At 47.8% G+C, this 18,746-nt stretch overlaps 1 protein-coding gene across 1 annotated transcript in view; it reads right to left on the bottom strand.

The window, feature by feature from the left end:
• LRP5 (LDL receptor related protein 5) overlaps positions 1–18,746 on the bottom strand; it is a 412,593-nt gene that overhangs the window by 208,206 nt on the left and 185,641 nt on the right. Inside the window, exons 4-5 of the mRNA XM_078682857.1 lie at positions 17,880–18,076; positions 13,341–13,472 (exon numbers count right to left, since the gene is read on the bottom strand). Coding sequence (XP_078538983.1) covers positions 13,341–13,472; positions 17,880–18,076 — 329 coding nt within the window. The remainder of the gene's footprint in view (positions 1–13,340; positions 13,473–17,879; positions 18,077–18,746) is intronic.

Raw genomic sequence — 18,746 nt, 5'->3', positions numbered from 1 at the left:
GGCCGCGCCAGTCAGGCAAGAGCGGTGCTTCAGTTGTGGCCTTAGGTCCCAAAATCACTCGAGGGACACGGCGCGGCTGTGAGGCCTCGGAACCATCTGACCACCGGTGCGGGGATTGCCGGCGGTGCAAGTGTGTTGCCTCCCCCCCCATGGTGCCCCGCCTGGACCCGTGGCCTGCTGCGTGAGCTGAAGAGGGCAGAGTGGGTTCGGGAGCTGCGGCAGCCCTTGAAAGTGCGGCACGCGATCTACGACCGGCGCTGCCACCTGGCCGATCGGCTGGAAGCCTCTTCCCTCCCCCGGGAGACAGAAGGGTACCGCTATGGGCATGGAAGCGCGGTGAGTGAGCCGTCACGGGAGCCAGCGGACAGGTGGGGGCGGAGCCGTGGAGTGGATTGGCAGCGGAGGGCCTGGGGTGCCACACATGCTTTCACCGTGCCAGCCATTAGGTACAGAAGACGGGACACGGTGCGAAGGGGGAGCCCCCCTCCCCTCCCGGCAGCGATCATTCGGACTAGCACGAGGCCCGAAAGGAGTGGATGAGCAGGTTGGTGAGTCACACCTGAGAGTGGGGATAAGGACCTGACCCATGACTGCATAGCAGACAGGAGACCACAGTGTGCTGCTTTACTTGTGGGGGCCACTGCATAGACTGTTGTGTATGTAGTACTGCACTGCTCTAGCGTCCATAGATTTGAGCTGATACGAACAGCCCTCCCCTATTGGCCGGTTTTATCGACATTTGAGTCCCCGGTGCTGCTAAATACTGCGCAGGGGATATTACGTTCTGGCTGCTGTTCCAGAGGGTGTCAGGAAGGAGCCCAGGAATTTGAGTACGGACAGTGTATCCTGCATATCCGACCGCGTGGCGTCCTTCTCCCCCTATTCGTTCTGATCCTCATACTACACTGCAACCGCTGGCTGGAGGAATGGTGTGTGCTCACTTGCGAGGGGTGACTGTCGGATTTGAACTGCTGTAAAGATGGGACGGCCCGACACGAGGCAGCCAAAGCTCACATTTGATTCTGCCAAGAAGATGAACCGAACTGGAGGGGCCCAGCACAGTCCGGCGGGAACGGGTGGAGCTACGGGGGAGTCTTCGGGGGCTGTGGGGGATCTGCAGGAGGTACTTCGTGAGATGCATCAGGGGTTTGCCACGATTGCTGATAAAGTTGATAGGATGTCCTCACGCATGGATGCAGTGGTTCATAAATTGGACGCCCATGAAGATCGTTTAAAAGAGGCGGAGCAACGAATTTCGGACTCGGAAGACACTGACGCGGCATACCTCACAGCTCTATAGAATGGATAACCTGCTGCGGGTCATAGCGGCCAAGAATGAGGATTTGGAGGCGAGAAGTAGACGGAATAACGTTCGCATAGTGGGCATTCCGGAGACGACCAATGTGGGCAAGATGGAGGTCTATGTTCAGAAGATGTTAATGGCAGCGATCGGTCCGGAAGCCTTCTCTCCGCAATTTATAGTGGAGAGAGCGCATCGCTCCTTGGGCCCCAGACCAAAGCTGGGCACAGCTCCTAGACCCATCATAGCCTGGCTATTGAATTATAGGGATAGAGACGCAGCCTTGCGTGCGGCTCGCAACACGAAATCACTTTCATATGATGGTAACTCCTTTACCATGTACCCAGATTTCACGCCGATGGTGCAGGAGGAGCGGAGGAAGTTTCTAACTGTGAAGGCCAAATTGCGAGACTTGCAAGTGGACTATGCATTGCTATACCCAGCTCGACTTAGAGTCACGTACCAGGGACGACAGAAATTTTTCACAAACCCTCAATAGGTGGAGGACTTCATTAAACACTATAAAAACTAAAAGGCCGGCGGCGGGAGCGGAGGGGGATCCGGATCGCCTGCGTGAGGAGATGGAAGAAGATGAACAGTGACTGTGCCTTCTTTGTTTGAATACTGGTGATTTGCTCGCCACTCAGTGAGTATGTGGCAGCTGGTGTGGGGGGCGGCTGGCTAGTAATGTATTGGACTGGAGTACTTATCCTACGCTGTCTACTACATATGTGAGTACAGGGGTGACTGCATCGTGGGTCCCCCGCCTTCTCTGATTTTTTCCCCCTGTTTTTTGTTGACTAATGATTGGGTTGCTGATTGGTGCAGTACCCGTGGTGCCTAAGCTTATAACGCTGGACACCCCTCTATTTTCACCGGTCCTGGCTACATGTAAATATGTTGTTCCGGAGGGTGTGAGGGGATGTTGTGTTGCCACCTAGAGATGGTCCCCAGCGGGAAATACCCTAGAAGTTGTTTGTTATGTGGGGTGTTCTCTAGCCCTGGTGCACGGGGCGTTCGTGGGAGGGGAGGGTACATGGCTGGCTGATTGGGGTTTGCTTCAGTGGGAGCGGGGGGTGGGGGGGGGGGCGATACATGTAGGGTACACAGTTTGGGGGATGTTCAGGGGGAGGGGGACCTGGGTTCGTTGAGGGGTTTTTTCTTACAGGGGGGGTCGGATGGGGAAGTCAATTGGAATGTTATCTTGCAAATCCATAAATGTAAACTGATGCAGATGCAGGGGCTTGTGATGATAAGTGTGCAGGTTCGGGAGGAGCGCGATCCGCTCTGCAGTATGTTGCTGTTAGGTTGTGGAGATTTGCATTATGATGGCGGAGACTGAGCGGCTAACGAAGATAAATGTTCTGTCCTGGAATGTGCAGGGATTAAATGATGCTAGAAAGGGTAGGAATGTAGTGGCATATCTAGAGCAGCATCATATACAAATTGCATTATTGCAAGAAACGCACCTGAGCCCACGTTCAAGTTACACATTTGCTAGCAAATGGGCAGCGGTAAGGAGCTTCTCTTCATACTCTGCGTATGCCAGAGGCACTGCAATCTTAATTAGGAAATCGGTACAGTTTGCAAAACTTGGGGAGCTCACGGATCCAGAAGGGAGGTTGGTCTTATTGTGGGGCAGATTTGGCACTGACACGGTCACAATTATAAATAGTTATGCCCCTAATGTGGATTCACCTGAATACTTCACGACCTTATGGGGAAAGATACTAAACACAGGGTCAATGCATATTATATGGGGAGGGGATTTCAATGTTGCAATGGTTCCCGGATTGGACAGGTCAGATGGAAGCCCTCAATATAACATACATGCTAGGGACGCAGTAAAGGTTATAATGTGCGAAGGGGGGTTGATTGATAGTTGGAGGTTTGTACATGTTGGGCTTCGAGAAGGAACGCACTTCACTACATATGCCAACACATGGGCTGGGCTTGACTACTGCCTCCTGTCTCGGGGGTTGGTGGTTAATCTGGGAAGGGTTGCGCACTTACCAAGGACTTACTCGGACCATTGTCCAGTACTGGTTCAGATCTCGATTCCGGGTTACGATAGGGCCACACCCACGTGGCGCATGCAACCCACGGCACTCTTAGACGCAAGATTTAAAACGGAGCTGGGGGAGGAAATTGAAGAATTCTTTCCTCGTAATAAAGGATCGGTGGATAGCGTAGCTACCATATGGGAAGCGTTTAAAGTCACGGTCAGGGGGTTCTACATTTCAAAGAGTTTTGGGGTATTGAGAGACCATCAGAAAGCTAGAATGCGAATTGAAGGAGATTGAATCTAGGATGGTCCGGGAAGCGATGGGACCCATTCATAAGGAATTTAGGGACAAGCTTACACAGTACGAGGAGGAGGCAGCTAGGGAGGCCAAATTCAGGGGCAAACATTGGCAAGCACGCAGATACTGTGAGGGGGAAAGGCTGGGTCGGGCCTTGGCAGAACTCACCAGACACCCACGATGCAACACACATATATTGGAACTCCACACACCGGAGGGTGGCAGGTGCCAAGACACGAAAGGTATATTAGACCGCTTCACAGTACATTATAGAGGGTTGTATACTACGCAGCGATCCGGGGATGTGAGGTTCGAGGACTTCCTGGATGACGTGGCACTATGCTGGCTGAGTGACACCCATAGACAGTTCCTTGGTGCTCCGTTCGAACTTGATGAAATCCGGGATGCTATTATGTCCCTCAATAATGGTAAGGCGACTGGCTTAGATGGCCTGCCGGCTGAATTTTATAAGTGTTATATTGATATAATGGCCCGGGTATTGAAAGAAGTGTTCGAGGACTCATTGGACGTAGGAATATTGCCAGGGTCAATGAGGGAGGTGGTAATTACTTCTCTTTTGAAGCAGGGTAAAATCGCCACGGATTGCGATTCGTATAGGCCGCTCTCCCTAATAAACTGCGATGCTAAGATACTGGCGAAAGTTCTAGCAACTCGGCTCTCTTTACTTATGACTAGGATAGTTCTTCCGGACCAGGCAGGGTTCGTCCCAGGCAGATCCACTGCTAGTAATTTACGCACCATTTTCTCTCTGATTCAAACAATAGAGCCAGACCTACCCGTAGCTGCTATATTCCTGGATGCTACTAAAGCATTTGATTCGGTTGAATGGAACTATCTCTTAACCGTATTACATAGAATGGGGTTCCCCAAAATATTTGTCGCATGGATACTACTATATACTGATCCAACGGCGAGAGTGTTGATTAATGGTGAGCTTTCGGCCCCGATGTCCCTAACCAGAGGCACCAGACAGGGGTGTCCACTATCCCCGTTACTATTCGCGATCGCGATTGAACCCTTAGCGTGTCGCATCCGACAACTGCACAAACAGAGCGCCTTTAAATGCTTTCAACGACAGATAGATGTATCGCTATATGCTGATGACTTAACGTTATATGTGGTGGATCCGCAGGCAAACCTTAACGCGCTGCTCAGAGAATTTTTGGTGTTTGGTCGATTGTCTGGCATACAAATAAATTGGAGGAAGTCACAGTTTTCTCCCCTGACTTCGGCCGTGACTCGGTTCTCTCTGGACTATCCACTTGAATGGTGCGACTCGGACCTCCGTTATTTAGGGATTCAGATATCGGTTGTACAGGAGGAGACGATACGGCTGAATTATGGCACGGCCATCACTAAGCTGACGGAGGATGTCACGCGATGGATCTCATTGCCCTTCACCATGGCCGGTAGGGCCTCGCTGATTAAAATGGTGATTTTGCCTCGTTTTTTAGATCTGTTTCAGAACATCCCATACTATCCAGGTGCCTACTTCTTTAAAACATTACCTTTGGAATTATTGCGACTGTTCTGGGGTGGCAAACAACCGAGGTTGGCTTGGTCTGTCATAACTCAGCCCTATATCAGAGGAGGGTTTGATGCCCCTGATTTTCTGGTTTACTATCTGAGCGCTCAGGCTCATTATGCTTATCATTGGTTTGCGCCTGCACCATTCATGCCACAACTGGCTGTGGAAGACTGGATAGCCCGACCTATTCCATTGAAGGGCGTTATTCATGGCCCAGCGAGTGCAATAGAGACGCCGGCCACAACGGTGACGTGCACGGTTGATGCATGGCGGCGAATATTGAATATGCTACCGGTTCCTTTCCTGTATGCACCGACTATGCCACTTGCCTATCATCCAGGTCTCTCCTTATTGCAGGAGGGAGGATTCCACGCGATGTGTAATAAACTGAAAGTTTTCACCTGGGGTCACCTCTTTTTGAATGGTCAGTTTAAAACGGGTGATCAATTTTTTCAGGGCTTACAGCCTACACCGCTGGAATTGTTTTATTATGTTAGGCTGCGACAGGGGCTGAGGGCTGTCTTACCGCTTTTTCCAGGAGAACCTGACACAGTACTGCCATTGCAAGTTCTGCTTACATCTGCGGATGGACGGCATCTAGTGTCCCATCTATACTGGAGCATCCGACTGCAGTGTGAGAGTGGTGAAAGCAAAGCGCTCAAACAATGGAGTGCTGACATTGGTAGGGAAATAACTAAGGCACAGTGGACTTACTGCTGTGATATTACGGCCAATATCTCAGCCAGCTGCAGGCTTCGAATTATTCATTATAAGTTTTTGCAGAGGATGTATTATACGCCGGAGAAAAAGTTGAGGTTTCGACTATCGGAGAATGCTAGGTGTGAACGATGTGGCTCGGATGGGGCGGGCTTCATACACCTGGCGTGGACCTGCCCAGGGGTGTTTGATTACTGGACTCCGGTACATTCGGCTTCACAGGATATGCTTGGGGATAGGGTTGATAAGGATCCACTCACTATGCTATTGGGTTATACTATGCAGACGGCTAAGTCAAGCAGGAAATTTACGAATATTGCACTTTTGCTAGCGAAACGGAGGATTGCATGCAGATGGGGGAGGGGTCGAGCCCCGAAATTTAAGGATTGGCTGAATGATTTAATATACTGCCAGGAACAGAACACAGTGTATGCAGACACACAACCAGTGAGCAGTAGGGCCAGGGACATATGGGATCCATTGAGAGAGTATTTGGTAGCCAGTACAACTCCATCTGAAGATGGGAGCCGAGGAGGAGAGCAAGATGTCAGGATTGCGGAGGAGGAGGGAGGATACACTGTAAATGTGACAAATGCCTAGATCTGCTGTGCATGGGATTGAGCCTTTGGGGAACAGGATGATGAGCACCGCCGATCTGACTATTGGGGAGGTCACCAGGGTGATCTCATACAGAGATCGGTATGCTGATGTACTTAGGAAGGATATGAGCAGGTAGAATTTGTGGGGATGTTGTTACATGGTTTAGGGGGATAGAAATGTGCTGTTATTTATATCCCCGTACAAAACATAGGTGCCATGGAGAGCTGATCAGGTTATGATATACGATGGTTGTCTCCTTTTTTTTTTTTTTTTTTGTCTACATGTTCTTGTCTTCTGTTATCCCCATGGATATCTCCCTAGTGTGGTAAGTCTACCACAGAGCTGTCACGTACAGGGAAGATGGAGTTTCCTTGAACCTGCTATATGTAAACATGCATCTAGGTTGAATAGCAAGATTAAGATGACTATAGGATTATGTTGAACATGCCTATTGTGGGACATTCAACCCTAAAGTTCGAGTTCGAAGTTACTATAATAAGAAAACACTTCTTGGACCTTGGACGTATCTGTACCATACAATGTTGAGATTATATGATTGCTAGAGTATTCCGCCGCCTGACCTCCGGGATGTCGGCAGTACGGCTGTGTACTTCAACGAGAATAGTTCAAACTGTTCTTTTTGAGTGCAGCTGGCCCATGGGGTTGTAGGCATCATGCTGTGGCAAACTATGATGGTACAATAAAGGTCTTTGAAATCAAAAAAGAAAAGAAACTTCGTTTTGCAGCGTGAATCTTTCTGGATTCACTATGCTGTGCATAGACTTTGTAGCGGTTTGTTACGTTTGTGGTGTCTGGGTGGAAGATGAGCATTGGTTGTTGATTATATGTTGAAGCACTTTCTGTCCTACTTGTGCTTCCTTGTTCATCTGTATATCCACGCAGTAGTGCTTAGTGAACGTGTGCATTGAAGCCCATGCTGCCGCCAGGCATATGTCTTGAATGGGTGTGTTAACCAGGAAGGCTATTGTTGCTCCCTTTTTCCTGGTAGAGTGGGCTTGTGCCCCCTCTGTTAGTTTTTGACCTGCCTGCTTGTGGCAGAATTGTATTGTTTGTGTGATCAATCGTGCAATGGTGCCCTTTGTTACTGGTCTACCCAGGAAACTGCTTGCGAAGGACACAAAGAACTGTTTTGTTTTCCTGTGCTCTTTAGTTCTTTCCATGTAATGCATTACTGCCCTTCTAGCGTCCAGAGTGTGCAGTGCCCTCTCTGCGCTTTTGGATGGTCTCTGAAAGAAGCTTGGTATTTGTATTGTCTGGTTCATGTGAAACCTTGACATCACCTTTGGCATAAAGTGTGGGCCAGTTCTCATTACCACCCTATCATTGTGTATCTGAATGTAGGGTTCTTGCAGTGTTAGCGCTTGCAGTTCGCTTACCCTGCGTAGCGAGGTGATTGCCACTAGAAAGGCTGTCTTCATTGTGAGCAATTATAGTGATGCCTTATGAATGGTTTCGAAAGGTGCCTTCATAAGCTCGGTTAGGACTAAATTAAGGTTCCATGCCGGTGGTGGTGGATTCCTTTTGGGTGGTTCTATTCTTTTAGCCCCTTCCAGGAATCTTTTTACTACTTGTGAAGTAAAGAAGCTCTTTCCCGTCTCTCCTCTTGTGTAGGCCACTATCGCTGCTAGGTGTACCCTCAGCGAGGTGGAATTTAGGTTTGATTTGAGTAGGTGTGTTAAATATTTTAGCACTGTTGATTCCATTGTCATCGTCTTGTGCAGTTTCTCCTTGATCACCATTCTGTGAATCTTTTCCATTTAGCCACATAGCACCTCCGCGTGGTAGGCCTTTTTGCCTCCCGTAGCACCCGCAGTGTGCTCTCCGGCCGTTTCTGATGTGCAAACTCCATGTCTTCAGGAGCCATGCCACTAGGCAGAGGCTCTCTGGCTGGAGTACCTCTCTGTTTTGCATTGAGAGTAAGTCCTTTCTTTTCCCAAATTTGTGAGGCGGTACCTGCGCCATCTCCACTATTTGTGAGAACCATGACTGCCTGGCCCACTGTGGTGCCACCAGAATCAGCGTCATGTTGCTGGTTCTGCATTTGCTGAGTACCCTGTGCTTCAGTGGTATCGGGGGGAAAAGTGTAGGCAAATGTTTTCGACCAGCTTATCCGTAGGGCATTCCCCTGTGATTGTTCCCCTGGTTGCCTGGATGCGAAGTATCGGCATTCTGGTGTGTTGCAAATAGGTCTCTTGTCGGAGTCCCCCACTTCTTGAATAGCCTTTGTGTTTCTTGTGCATTGAGCTCCCACTCGTGGGATGCCGATGTCTGTCTGCTGAGCCAGTCTGCCTCCACGCTGTCCTTTCCTGGTAGGTGTATAGCTAGGAGGTCTATTTTGAGTGGTATGGCCCATCTCCATATGTCTTGCGCTAGGTTGGATAGTGCGACTGATTGTGTTCCTCTCTGTTTGTTGATATAGAACGTTGTGGTGTTGTTGGTCTGTATCAACATTCTTTGCCTGTACAGTTGTTTCTGGAAGGCTTTTAGGGCGAGGAACACGGTCTTTAGTTCCAGGTAGTTGATGTGCCTGATCGCATCTGTTGGGAGTCCACAGGCCCGGCACCTTGAGTTGGTTCATGTGTGCTCCCCATCCCTTCTGGGACGAGTCTGTGGTGATGGTCACTGTTGGGTTTCGTGATGTCAAAGGCTTCCCCTCGGTTATGTTCTCCTTGTTGCACCACGCTATCTCCTCCTGCACTGTTCCACCACGCTATCTACTCCTGCACTGCGTGCGTTACAACCACTAGATCTTCCCAACTACCTGTAGCTTGTGACCATTGTTGTTGCAGCCATTCCTGTAATGGTCTCATGTGTAGCCGTATAATGGGGACCAGGTGTATGCAGGACGCCGTCATCCCCATGATCTTGCTCGGTGTCCTCACTGTCTGAGCTCGCCCCTTCTGGTACTGACGTGTCTCCTTCAGCAGGGCAAGTGTTCTCTTGTCGCTGGGGAACAATTTGCTCTGTATGGTGTTGATCTGTGCGCCTAGGAAGATCTTCACTTACTCTGGTTCTATTGTGGATTTCCCCCAGTGTATTGAGAATCCCAGTCCCGTTAGCGTTTTTGTGACCCGTTGTGCATGTTCCTTGTATTGTTTGTAGGAACTTGCTTTTATGAGCCAGTCGTCAAGGTAGGGTATACATGGATCCCTTCCCTCCTCAGGTGCGCTGCCACGGCAGCGAGGCACTTGGTGAAGACCCTTGGTGCGGATTTTAGTCCAAAGGCAAGGACGGTGAACTGGTTGTGTGCTTTGTTGATGGTAAATCTCAGTAGATGTTCGTGATGTCTGTTCATGGGAATGTGTAGGTAGGTGTCTTTTAGGTTCATGGTGGATATAAAGTCTCCGTCCCTTATCTGAGGAATGACATCTTGAAGAGATGTCATCTTGAATTTTTGTGTTCTTATGTATTGGTTTAGGAATCGTAGGTCCAGGATGGGTCTTAGTGTTTCGTCCACCTTTGGTACGAGGAAGTAGTTAGAGTACACTCCCTTGTTTCTTTCTTTGAATGGTACAGTTTCTAGGGCTTCTTTGTGGAGGAGTTCTTGGGCTTTCTCAGAGTAGCGCTAGTTCTTTTGCGGAGTGCGTTTTTCTTTTTGGTTTCCTGTTTGGTGGTTTCTTTTTTAGTTCTATGCAGTATCCGAACTGTATGATGTTCAGTATCCATTTGTCTGTTGTTATTTTCTTCCATTCCTGGAAGAAGTGCTTTAGTCTGCCTCCTACTGGTGTTACATGTTCGTTGATATTTTGTCCATGTGACCCTTTTTTGCTGACTTTGTTGTGCCCCTACCCTAGATGTGTCATGTGGATGGGCTCGGTTGGTGGTGCGGAGTAACTTTGAAGTGGGTTGCTGGCCCCCCTTCTTGTTTGCCCTCGTCCATTCGCCCTCCCGCGAAAGGACTGGCCCCGAGACTGGTATTGCCAGGTTTGTTTTTGCTGGCCCTGCTGTGCTTGGCTGTCGCCCTGGTAGCTCTGATGGGATGTCTGATGTGACGTTCCCAGCTGGTTTCCCCCTCTTCCGTTTGGCCGCCGTGTCGTTGTGCCTCTCCTCATTCCTCTGAATTGCAGGGCCCCCATGGCCCTTGCAATTTCATTTTCCTTTTTGGGTTGGGTGAGTTTTTCATCCAGTGGTGCTCCGAACAGGGTTTCACCATTGAAGGGGGTGTTCAGGATGTTATTCTGTACTTCCGGCTTGAAGCCGGATATTCTCAGCCAGGCATGCCTTCTCTCTGTGACCCCGATCATCATGAGCCTGCTTGACATGTCTGCCGCATCCAGTGCTGACTTTAGGCATAAGTTGGCTATATTCTTGTCTTCTTCCACCAGGTGTGTTGCCCTCTGTTGGTATTGCTCAGGGAAGTGCTTGAGCAGTTGTCCGACCTCGTCCCAATGCTGGTACGTAAGCCTGTTGAGTAGGGCATTAGAGTTGGCAATGCGCCAGTGTACTGCTGCATTCCTCTCTATCTTCCCTACAGTGAGGTCTATACTCTTACTCTCGTTGTCAGGTGGAGGGCCTGAGTTTGTGGGAACGTTGGCCCTTTTTCTGGCTGTTGCTGCAATGATGGAGTCAGCTGTGACGATCTCTGGATGTAGGGAGGATCCTTAGAGGAGTGTTTGTATTTTTTCTCTGTCCTGGGTGTGACAGACCTGCAGCTTGCTGGTTCTTTGAATGCCTCTCTCCCCTGGTCCAGGACACTTGGTAGCATGGGGAGGAATTGACTCCTGGTTTTGAGTGGGGAGCAGGGTCTCTAGGAGAAAGCAGGCTTTTGGTTTTTCTTCCTCCAGTTTCACTCCATAAGCTGTTGCCGCGTTCCTGATGACCATGTTGTAAATCACAATATCATCTGGTGGCGAAGGCCACGTCTCCACGGCCTCTTCCGGGCTTTCGGCGTCGAGGTCCTGTCAATCCAGGTCCTGCGCCACCGAGGACGCAGAGTCCAAACTCGTGCGCTGGTCTTCTTCGCCTTCCTAAAAATAGTATAGGCCCTCTTCCTCTTGGTGTTCCTGGGGCTCGGGAGTTTTCGGCGGCTCTTCGGCATCGAACTCCTCCTCTTCCACGACTTCGACGATAGTCGTTGCCGGCTTCGACGGGATGGTGAACCTCTTCATCCGCTCGTCAAACTCTTTTCTCCTTTGCAGGATGTTAACCATTTCGGCCTCGAGCCTTCTCTTTTTCCTTTCCATCTCGGCGGCCTGTTCGGCGTCGAGTGTTTCGGACGAGCTCTTCAACGTAGACGTCGACTTCAAAGAAGCCTTTGGGTCCTTTTCCTTCAGCGTCGAGTGCTCCTTTTCGGGGGCGTGCTTAGACGACCTAGGCTTTTCGTGTGTTTTCGCCACCTGGGAGTCTTTTTTGAAGGATCCGCTGGGCCGTTTGTCCCAGGATGCAGCTGCGGCCGTTGAACTTTTCGGCGCCAATGCTCCTTTCGTGAACTTAGACTCTGTTTTTCGAGAGTCTGACTCAGGCTTTCGAGAGTCTGTCGAGGCTTTAGGGGTCGACGTCTCTCCTACCTCTTTTGTAGTTTTCTTATCGGTCTCTACGACCGTGAAGTCATCTGGTCCCTCGGCAATGTTGTCCTCCTCGTCACTGGAGAGGCCCAAGTCCCGAAGCGGCGGAGGTTGGCCTTTTCCTTGCATGCTGTGGTTGGCCATCCTCTGCCTCTCTCTAATCCTGAGTCTTTGGCGTGAAGACGGAGCAGGCGTTGCAATCCTTGCTTTCGTGGTCGACCAGCAGGCAGAGGTTGCAAACCGGGTGCTGGTCCTTCTGCGTGTACTTGTGGTGGCAATTGCGACAGAATGTGAATGGGGTCTTGTCCATTCCTGCGCTCAGGTGGCCATCTGTGTGCGCATTCTCCTTTGGACGTCGAAGTATTCGAAGTTCTCCTTCTTCGTCGTCCCTGCGGTCTTGTTCCTGGATGTATTCTCCAAACTTTTTCGGTAGATTTCAGCTTTTTCCTTCTTCTTTTCTCCAAAAACTCTGGAACCTCTCGGTGACGATGCAGACCCAATGGCGGAAAAGAGAATCTGAAGATGGCGCCCAAAGGTGAGAGCTTCCGCAGGAAGCGTGCCGACGTCACAGGAAGTACACCAGAAGGTGGGACGTCGATGCCCACCTGGGCTATGAAAAGAAAAAAAGAAAAGACTACGATTCCGGACCCAACCACTAGACCGCGGAATAATGCACAGAATAGTGAATCCAGAAAGATTCACGCTGCAAAAAAACTTGCTTTCAAATACCCACCCTCGTGGGGATTAGGCATCTTTACTCTTGCTTCTGCGGCGGTATCTGGTTTTCTAATTTGTAAAGCAGCAAGGAGCCTTACATTTCATGGTCACATCCCTTAGGTTCTACTTCCTGCCCTGTCACCTTTACTTTGCAGCTTCACCCGCAATCTCGGCTTGTCTTGATCGGCAGGGATCTCAATTAGGGGCCTGTCCGATACCACACATTTCAGATGAGGCATATTTTAAGATCTGTCCCCCACGGAGAGGCAGCTGCATATAAATATGGCCATTAACCAATAGAGCTCATTCTCTCAATGGAAGACACACTTCCTGAAGCCTTGACTTTGGAAAAAAGAACTTTGCAGTGAAACGTTAACACATATATATTATAGCCTAACACTTGTTTATTAAGTGACATTACTCCTCTTCTGAGCTTCAGTTTGAAATAGAGCCTGCATTCTGGCATATTTAGTGTGGGAAATTACCCCAACACAATACACTTCAAGGCAAACAAGTTGGTTGACATTTTGCATGGAGCTCCAAAACAGAGGGAAAGCTTGTGAAGCTGTTTATAGTTCGAGTACTAAGAAGCTTGCCGCTACTGATGGCCATGTAAAAACATCTCTTACCATCTTTGCAGGTTCTTCCATCCTCCAGCAGCTGCACTCCGGTGGGACAGGCACAACTGTAAAAGGGATCTCTTGGAGACAGCAGGCATAGGTGTGAGCAACCACCATTTTGCTTTTCGCAGGGTGAAGGAACTGTAAGATACAAAAGTCAGATGCAGTCAGTCACATGACTGTCCTACTGGGCTGCCCCATTTCAGCTCGGGACAGTGAGACTGCAAGATGGCGGTCTGAATTTTTGTGAGATTTATTGGAGTTTTATATAGCGCTGGCTAGACCCAGAGGTATCAGAGCGCTTTACACGAGGATCAGAGTTACAGGTTACAAGTTACATTTGTTTCAAGAGCAAAACCAAACATAGGAAAAAAGAAAGCAAAGTTACGGAAATTCGTCAGGGAAGGGGGAAAAAACAGAGAGACTGGGAGAAACTGTGCCCAATGTCTGGCTGGGTAGGTGATGGCCGAGGGGATCTATAACCAAATCTGTGATCTCCTAAGACTTCGGGGATCAGACGAATGGTGAAGCCATTCCAGTCAGTCTCCAACCTAGTCTGTTCAGCCACTGACCTGCCACAACCCTCTTCCGCTGTCGTACACTGCTGTTCTGCTGAGGCTCTGTTTACACAGTGAGCGCACCTGGCGCATCCTCTCGTGTGCCGCAGCTCTACGCATCAAGTACGGCAGGTACAGAGCAAGTGCAGCCCACAGCTGCCGCCAGTGCTGCTCGCAGTGTGAGGATGACTGACCATTGCTCTCTTGCCGCAGCTCCCCCTTTCCAGTTTATTCCATCCGCAACTGGGAATGGCAATGTGTTTTTAACCTATATTTGGCAAAGGTGATGGCCATGCATACATGAATTACATGTGAAGCACTACAAAGCACAATACTAAAATGTATTCTCATGTATGCGAAAATACAGTGCACACTGTTTCTGCCACTTGCGCTTGAGATAATCCTAATCGATCAGTACACTGGGCACAGGCTTGATTGCATGTCCCAAGGGCCACTCTCGGTCCCCCCTCCTATCCCCTGTCCCTTCGGATGTATGGAAGTGGCACATTCCAGCATGCTAGGATAACAAACAAAATATAGTCTTTCACCTCTTTACTGAGACCTCAATACAGCAAAGCAAACAAGCATTGGCAAAACCAACGGTTTAGCTATTAAGTGTAAATGCAAGGCCAACCTATTTGCCAGTGCTCGTTTCTATTGGTTTTTCATGTGTTGTTCTTAACTTTAAATTGGTAGGACGTTAATTTTGGTCTTTCTTATGTGTTTGTATATTTATTTTAGTTTTTATTTTTGTTTTCAGTTCGTTTAATACTATTTTCGATAGATATTAACTCAGTTATTTCATCATTTGTACAGTGGGATTGGCTGTTCCTTGCACCCTGTCCCTCAGGGGGGGATGAGGTGAGTGGGTTAAAATGTTTTAACCGCATGCGTGCGGGCGGAATTCCGCCCGTACGCTGAGATTTGCGAAAGCGCACTTTACGTGACGAGCTGGGCTCGTCATCAGCGTAGCAGGAGGCTACCTCATGACGAGCCCAGCTCGTCATCAGCGTCGAAGGGGTTAAACAATCAAATACATAAAAGGGTACAACGTAGACCTCCCAGAGATAACTCTCGAGCCACCTTCCTTCGGCTCTCCCAAATTCTCGGAACCACTCCCAACCTGGACTACACTTAGTGCACCTGGAGAACACACCTCTACACAAGCCATACACGTATATTGCTGTGATGACATACACATTCTCAACACACCTACTGCCTAAAAGCACAGGTCCAGGCAGCCATTTCTGAAGATGATGGAGTGTTACAGTAGGGGGAGGGAATGTGACAGGATCCTAGCTGGGCTGTCGCACTGAGCCAAATCCAGCATAGGTCACCCTCACTGAGAGTAAGGGGCTCACAGCTGCTCAGTGTCAAAACATGCAAACAAGCGAGAGACAGAAACACTCTACAAGGAGAGAAATGAAAGTTACAAAGAAAGAATCAAGCAGAACGCAGAGGCGTCGGAGCAACGGAGAGTAGGCGTGGCGCGCACACAGAGACCCAACCCTCCTACGTATAGTCATGAACAACACTCCCTGCAATCCGTGTGTGATGCATAGACTCCATCAGCAGACCTCAGGCTCATAATATGTTTTGCATCGTTCACAGCAAAGAGGAAATGCAATTTAAAAAAATCCACTTTCCAGAAGGCTTTAGAGAAAACATAAGCATAAACAAATTTAGCCCACTAATAAGTATTTACATGCACAGCGATCGGAACAAGCTCAGTTTCTTGTCTTCTTGCAGCAGCCCATGTGAAGTATCTCAGTAGAGCTCTCATGAGCTTCCATTACTGAAGTGGAGAGGCAGGGCCTTGGAAGGCGTTGTTAAAAAACCTCACCTACCTGATCGCATAGCACGCCACATTCACGAGCTGGTCTACAAACAGGGTGGCATCAGAAAAATATAGACCCATTGACAATAGGGCTTAAGCTAAGCTGAAAATTCATCCAAGGGCCATGTCGAAGTATACCAAGCAACAATCAACATCCACAACTAAATGTCAGCTGTCCCCTTCCCAAAGCCTATCTGATGATCATATGTCATTTTTCAGTAGCAAAATCAATTAGTTTTGGAGTATCTTGCCCAAGCCCTTGCCAGTGTAGGCAATGCCACAGCTTTTGCTAAGGGGATGCGCTGCAACTTTGATTTGGCGAGGTCGTTGGAACATGGTCCAAAAATTGCAAAGCGCTCACCGGTGAGAACGAGGTACACAAAGTTATCTAGATTTGGATTGAGCATTTAGATCAGTGGTTCTTAACCTGGGGTCTGCGAAGCCTACTCAGGAGGGTGCGTGACTGCTTAGAAAATTAAATAATATTAACTAATTAAGGAAGGAATTGTGAAGGGATTTGAAATTGGAGGCTAAAAATTAAGTCAGTATCTTCAGATTGATTCGTGGGAGCAGTGCAAGTGCATCAAACAGAATATATTAAGGATGAGGAGTGGCCTCAATTGAATTTAGAAACGCTCCAACCTGCCTATTAAAATTCATTTTTTTTAAAAACTTGTTTGCAAAATAAATAAAATATTTCTTCATTTGTGTACATGTTTGATGAATGCCTGTCTCTGTATTTTTTGTGGTTCCAATCACTGAAAATGCTTAGCCTGGTGCACCTGGTCTACAACCAACAAATCAAAAATGGGGAGAATACCACAGACAATCACATTTGTTTTTTTACAATCACCAATCTTCGTGGATCGCTGTTCATTTTATGTGATATCTAAAGTTCATTAATTTCAATTGTAATCTTCGGTATACTCCAGATTTGATGTCTAATTATGTGCCAACGTGTTTCCGTGGTTACCCTGTATTTTAGGCCACCTTCTTCAGGACAATAATTTTTCTCCCATAGTGCAATTTACAACCAGTCTCACATTAAAATCTCTTCCTGCCACATGCAATCTTGTCATGTGTTCTTATAATCGCACAAGGTGCTCCCCGTAATGGAATACCAGGATTGTCTTAGAGAGCTTATTCACCAATGGGGCGCAAAGATTTGATTGTTTCTCAGATTCTTCTTCTAAATGTAATACTCTTGACAGCAAAAGCTCCTCAATAAAGTATATATAAGCCTGTTATTACGTTGTCTTTATAAAAGTACTAATTTCATTCGATTTCTAAACTTTAAGAACCTTACTGTTTCGGTGGGACGCAACTGTCGTCATCTGTCTTACTTCGTCTCAGGACTGTTTCTATCTCTCATCTGTGCCCTCGGTGTTGCTTCCCCCAAACACCCATGCCTTCTTTGTTGCTTTTGCAGAACCATTTCCCATTTTGCTCCCCGTGAGTTGTTTTTTCCCCAGGCTCTTAAAAAAAACAAAAGGTTTTGGAAGATTTTTTCCTGTTTATTTATTAATTTAACTGTGATTAGTAAATAAGAAGAAAAAAGTGCCTGTGTCAATTCGTTGGCAAACGCATGCATAGGCTTTTTAAAAGTCTTCTTTAGCCATGCTGCATCCCATCGGGATGCTGTACAGCATCGCTAAAAACCATTGGCAAATCCAGTAGGTCCCAAAGACAGGACCTACGGGCTTTGCAATGGGCATAATTAAGCCTTATATTATGTATTTATGAACACCTCTAACACTGGCATGCATCCTAAAGAATGGTTCTTTTATAGACCGCATTTCTCAATGTTTTCTTTTCATGTATCTATCCTATTCCCTTCCAGCCCACTTTAAATCACTTCTTTTGCTTCTCTCCATCTCCTTTCTTCCATTCTTTTTCCGGTCCTTTTCTTTCATCACTTGATCACGCTCTCATACCATTGTTCGTTCCCTATTTCTTGCCTTTCTTTCTCTCACTCCAAACTCTTCCTCTCATTCACCTCTCAATAAAAGACATCAAAGAGTTTGTGAGGGAAGGTTTGCCCAGCCCTATTGTAAAACCCCTTCACACCTGGTTACTACTAGTGTGAATGTTAATCCAAGTTCCCCCAAACCCACCAGTTCCTCTATAAACTATGATAAGCAGAATTAGACTTACAGTGTGGCTGTCTCTCTTGGCTCAACACCTGGATGTCCATGGGGGAATACAACGAACTCAGTATTTCCCGCTTTTTCTCTCCAGTTCTTTTGTTACAAGCATGGATAGAGCGCGTCTGCCAGTCCGTCCAGTACAGGGTTTCCCCAGACAACGTTAGTGCAAATGGATGAGTGAGGCTGCCCTCCACCACCTTCTGCCTAGATTTGGAAAAAGGCATCATTATTTTTCTTTCATAACATGAAATGTGCTCAGATACAGCATAATCAACATAACTGTATACTGGAAAATGAACTTTGATTGCAGACACATTCTTACAAAGAAAAAGTGGACCATGTTTCTCCCACTGTCTTTTTAAAGACAAACTTACTTACCATCGGTAACAATAATTCTGGTGGGTACAGAGTATTTTTTTCGGCTGGATACATTTTCTGACAGATTCTTCACTTTATGAATGAGTACCAAAGCAATAGCTTCTGGAGGTGGAACTGAACCGTGCTGATCGACCAACTCATGCATCACAGCCCTTGCAAAGTATTCATCCCTGCATCCTCTGGCTGAAAGGCAGAAATATTTAGCAAAAGTTTGCAAAGAAGACTATGTGGCTGTCTAGCAGATGCGAGAACACCTTTGGTGAAAACTGTGGAAGCAACCATAGCTGTAGCTAATTGGCCATGAATGTCCTCTGGAAGGTATTTCTTGCTAAAGGGTCGCTCAATGTTAAATGGTGGATTTGGCCATCGCTCTGCCTTTTTTTCATAGCTCGTAAAGATCTGCTCATCCAGTATGTTCTGCCGAGTGCAATGATGTGAAAGGACACACATGTTGTATTTCTAGTCAATACAGATGCTCCTCCTCCTTAGCAGGATA

Source organism: Lissotriton helveticus, chromosome 3_1 (assembly GCF_964261635.1).
Source record: "Lissotriton helveticus chromosome 3_1, aLisHel1.1, whole genome shotgun sequence".
NCBI lineage: Eukaryota > Metazoa > Chordata > Amphibia > Caudata > Salamandridae > Lissotriton > Lissotriton helveticus.
The sequence above is the reverse complement of the archived record's forward strand: the minus strand, read 5'-3'. Positions and strand labels throughout refer to the sequence as shown.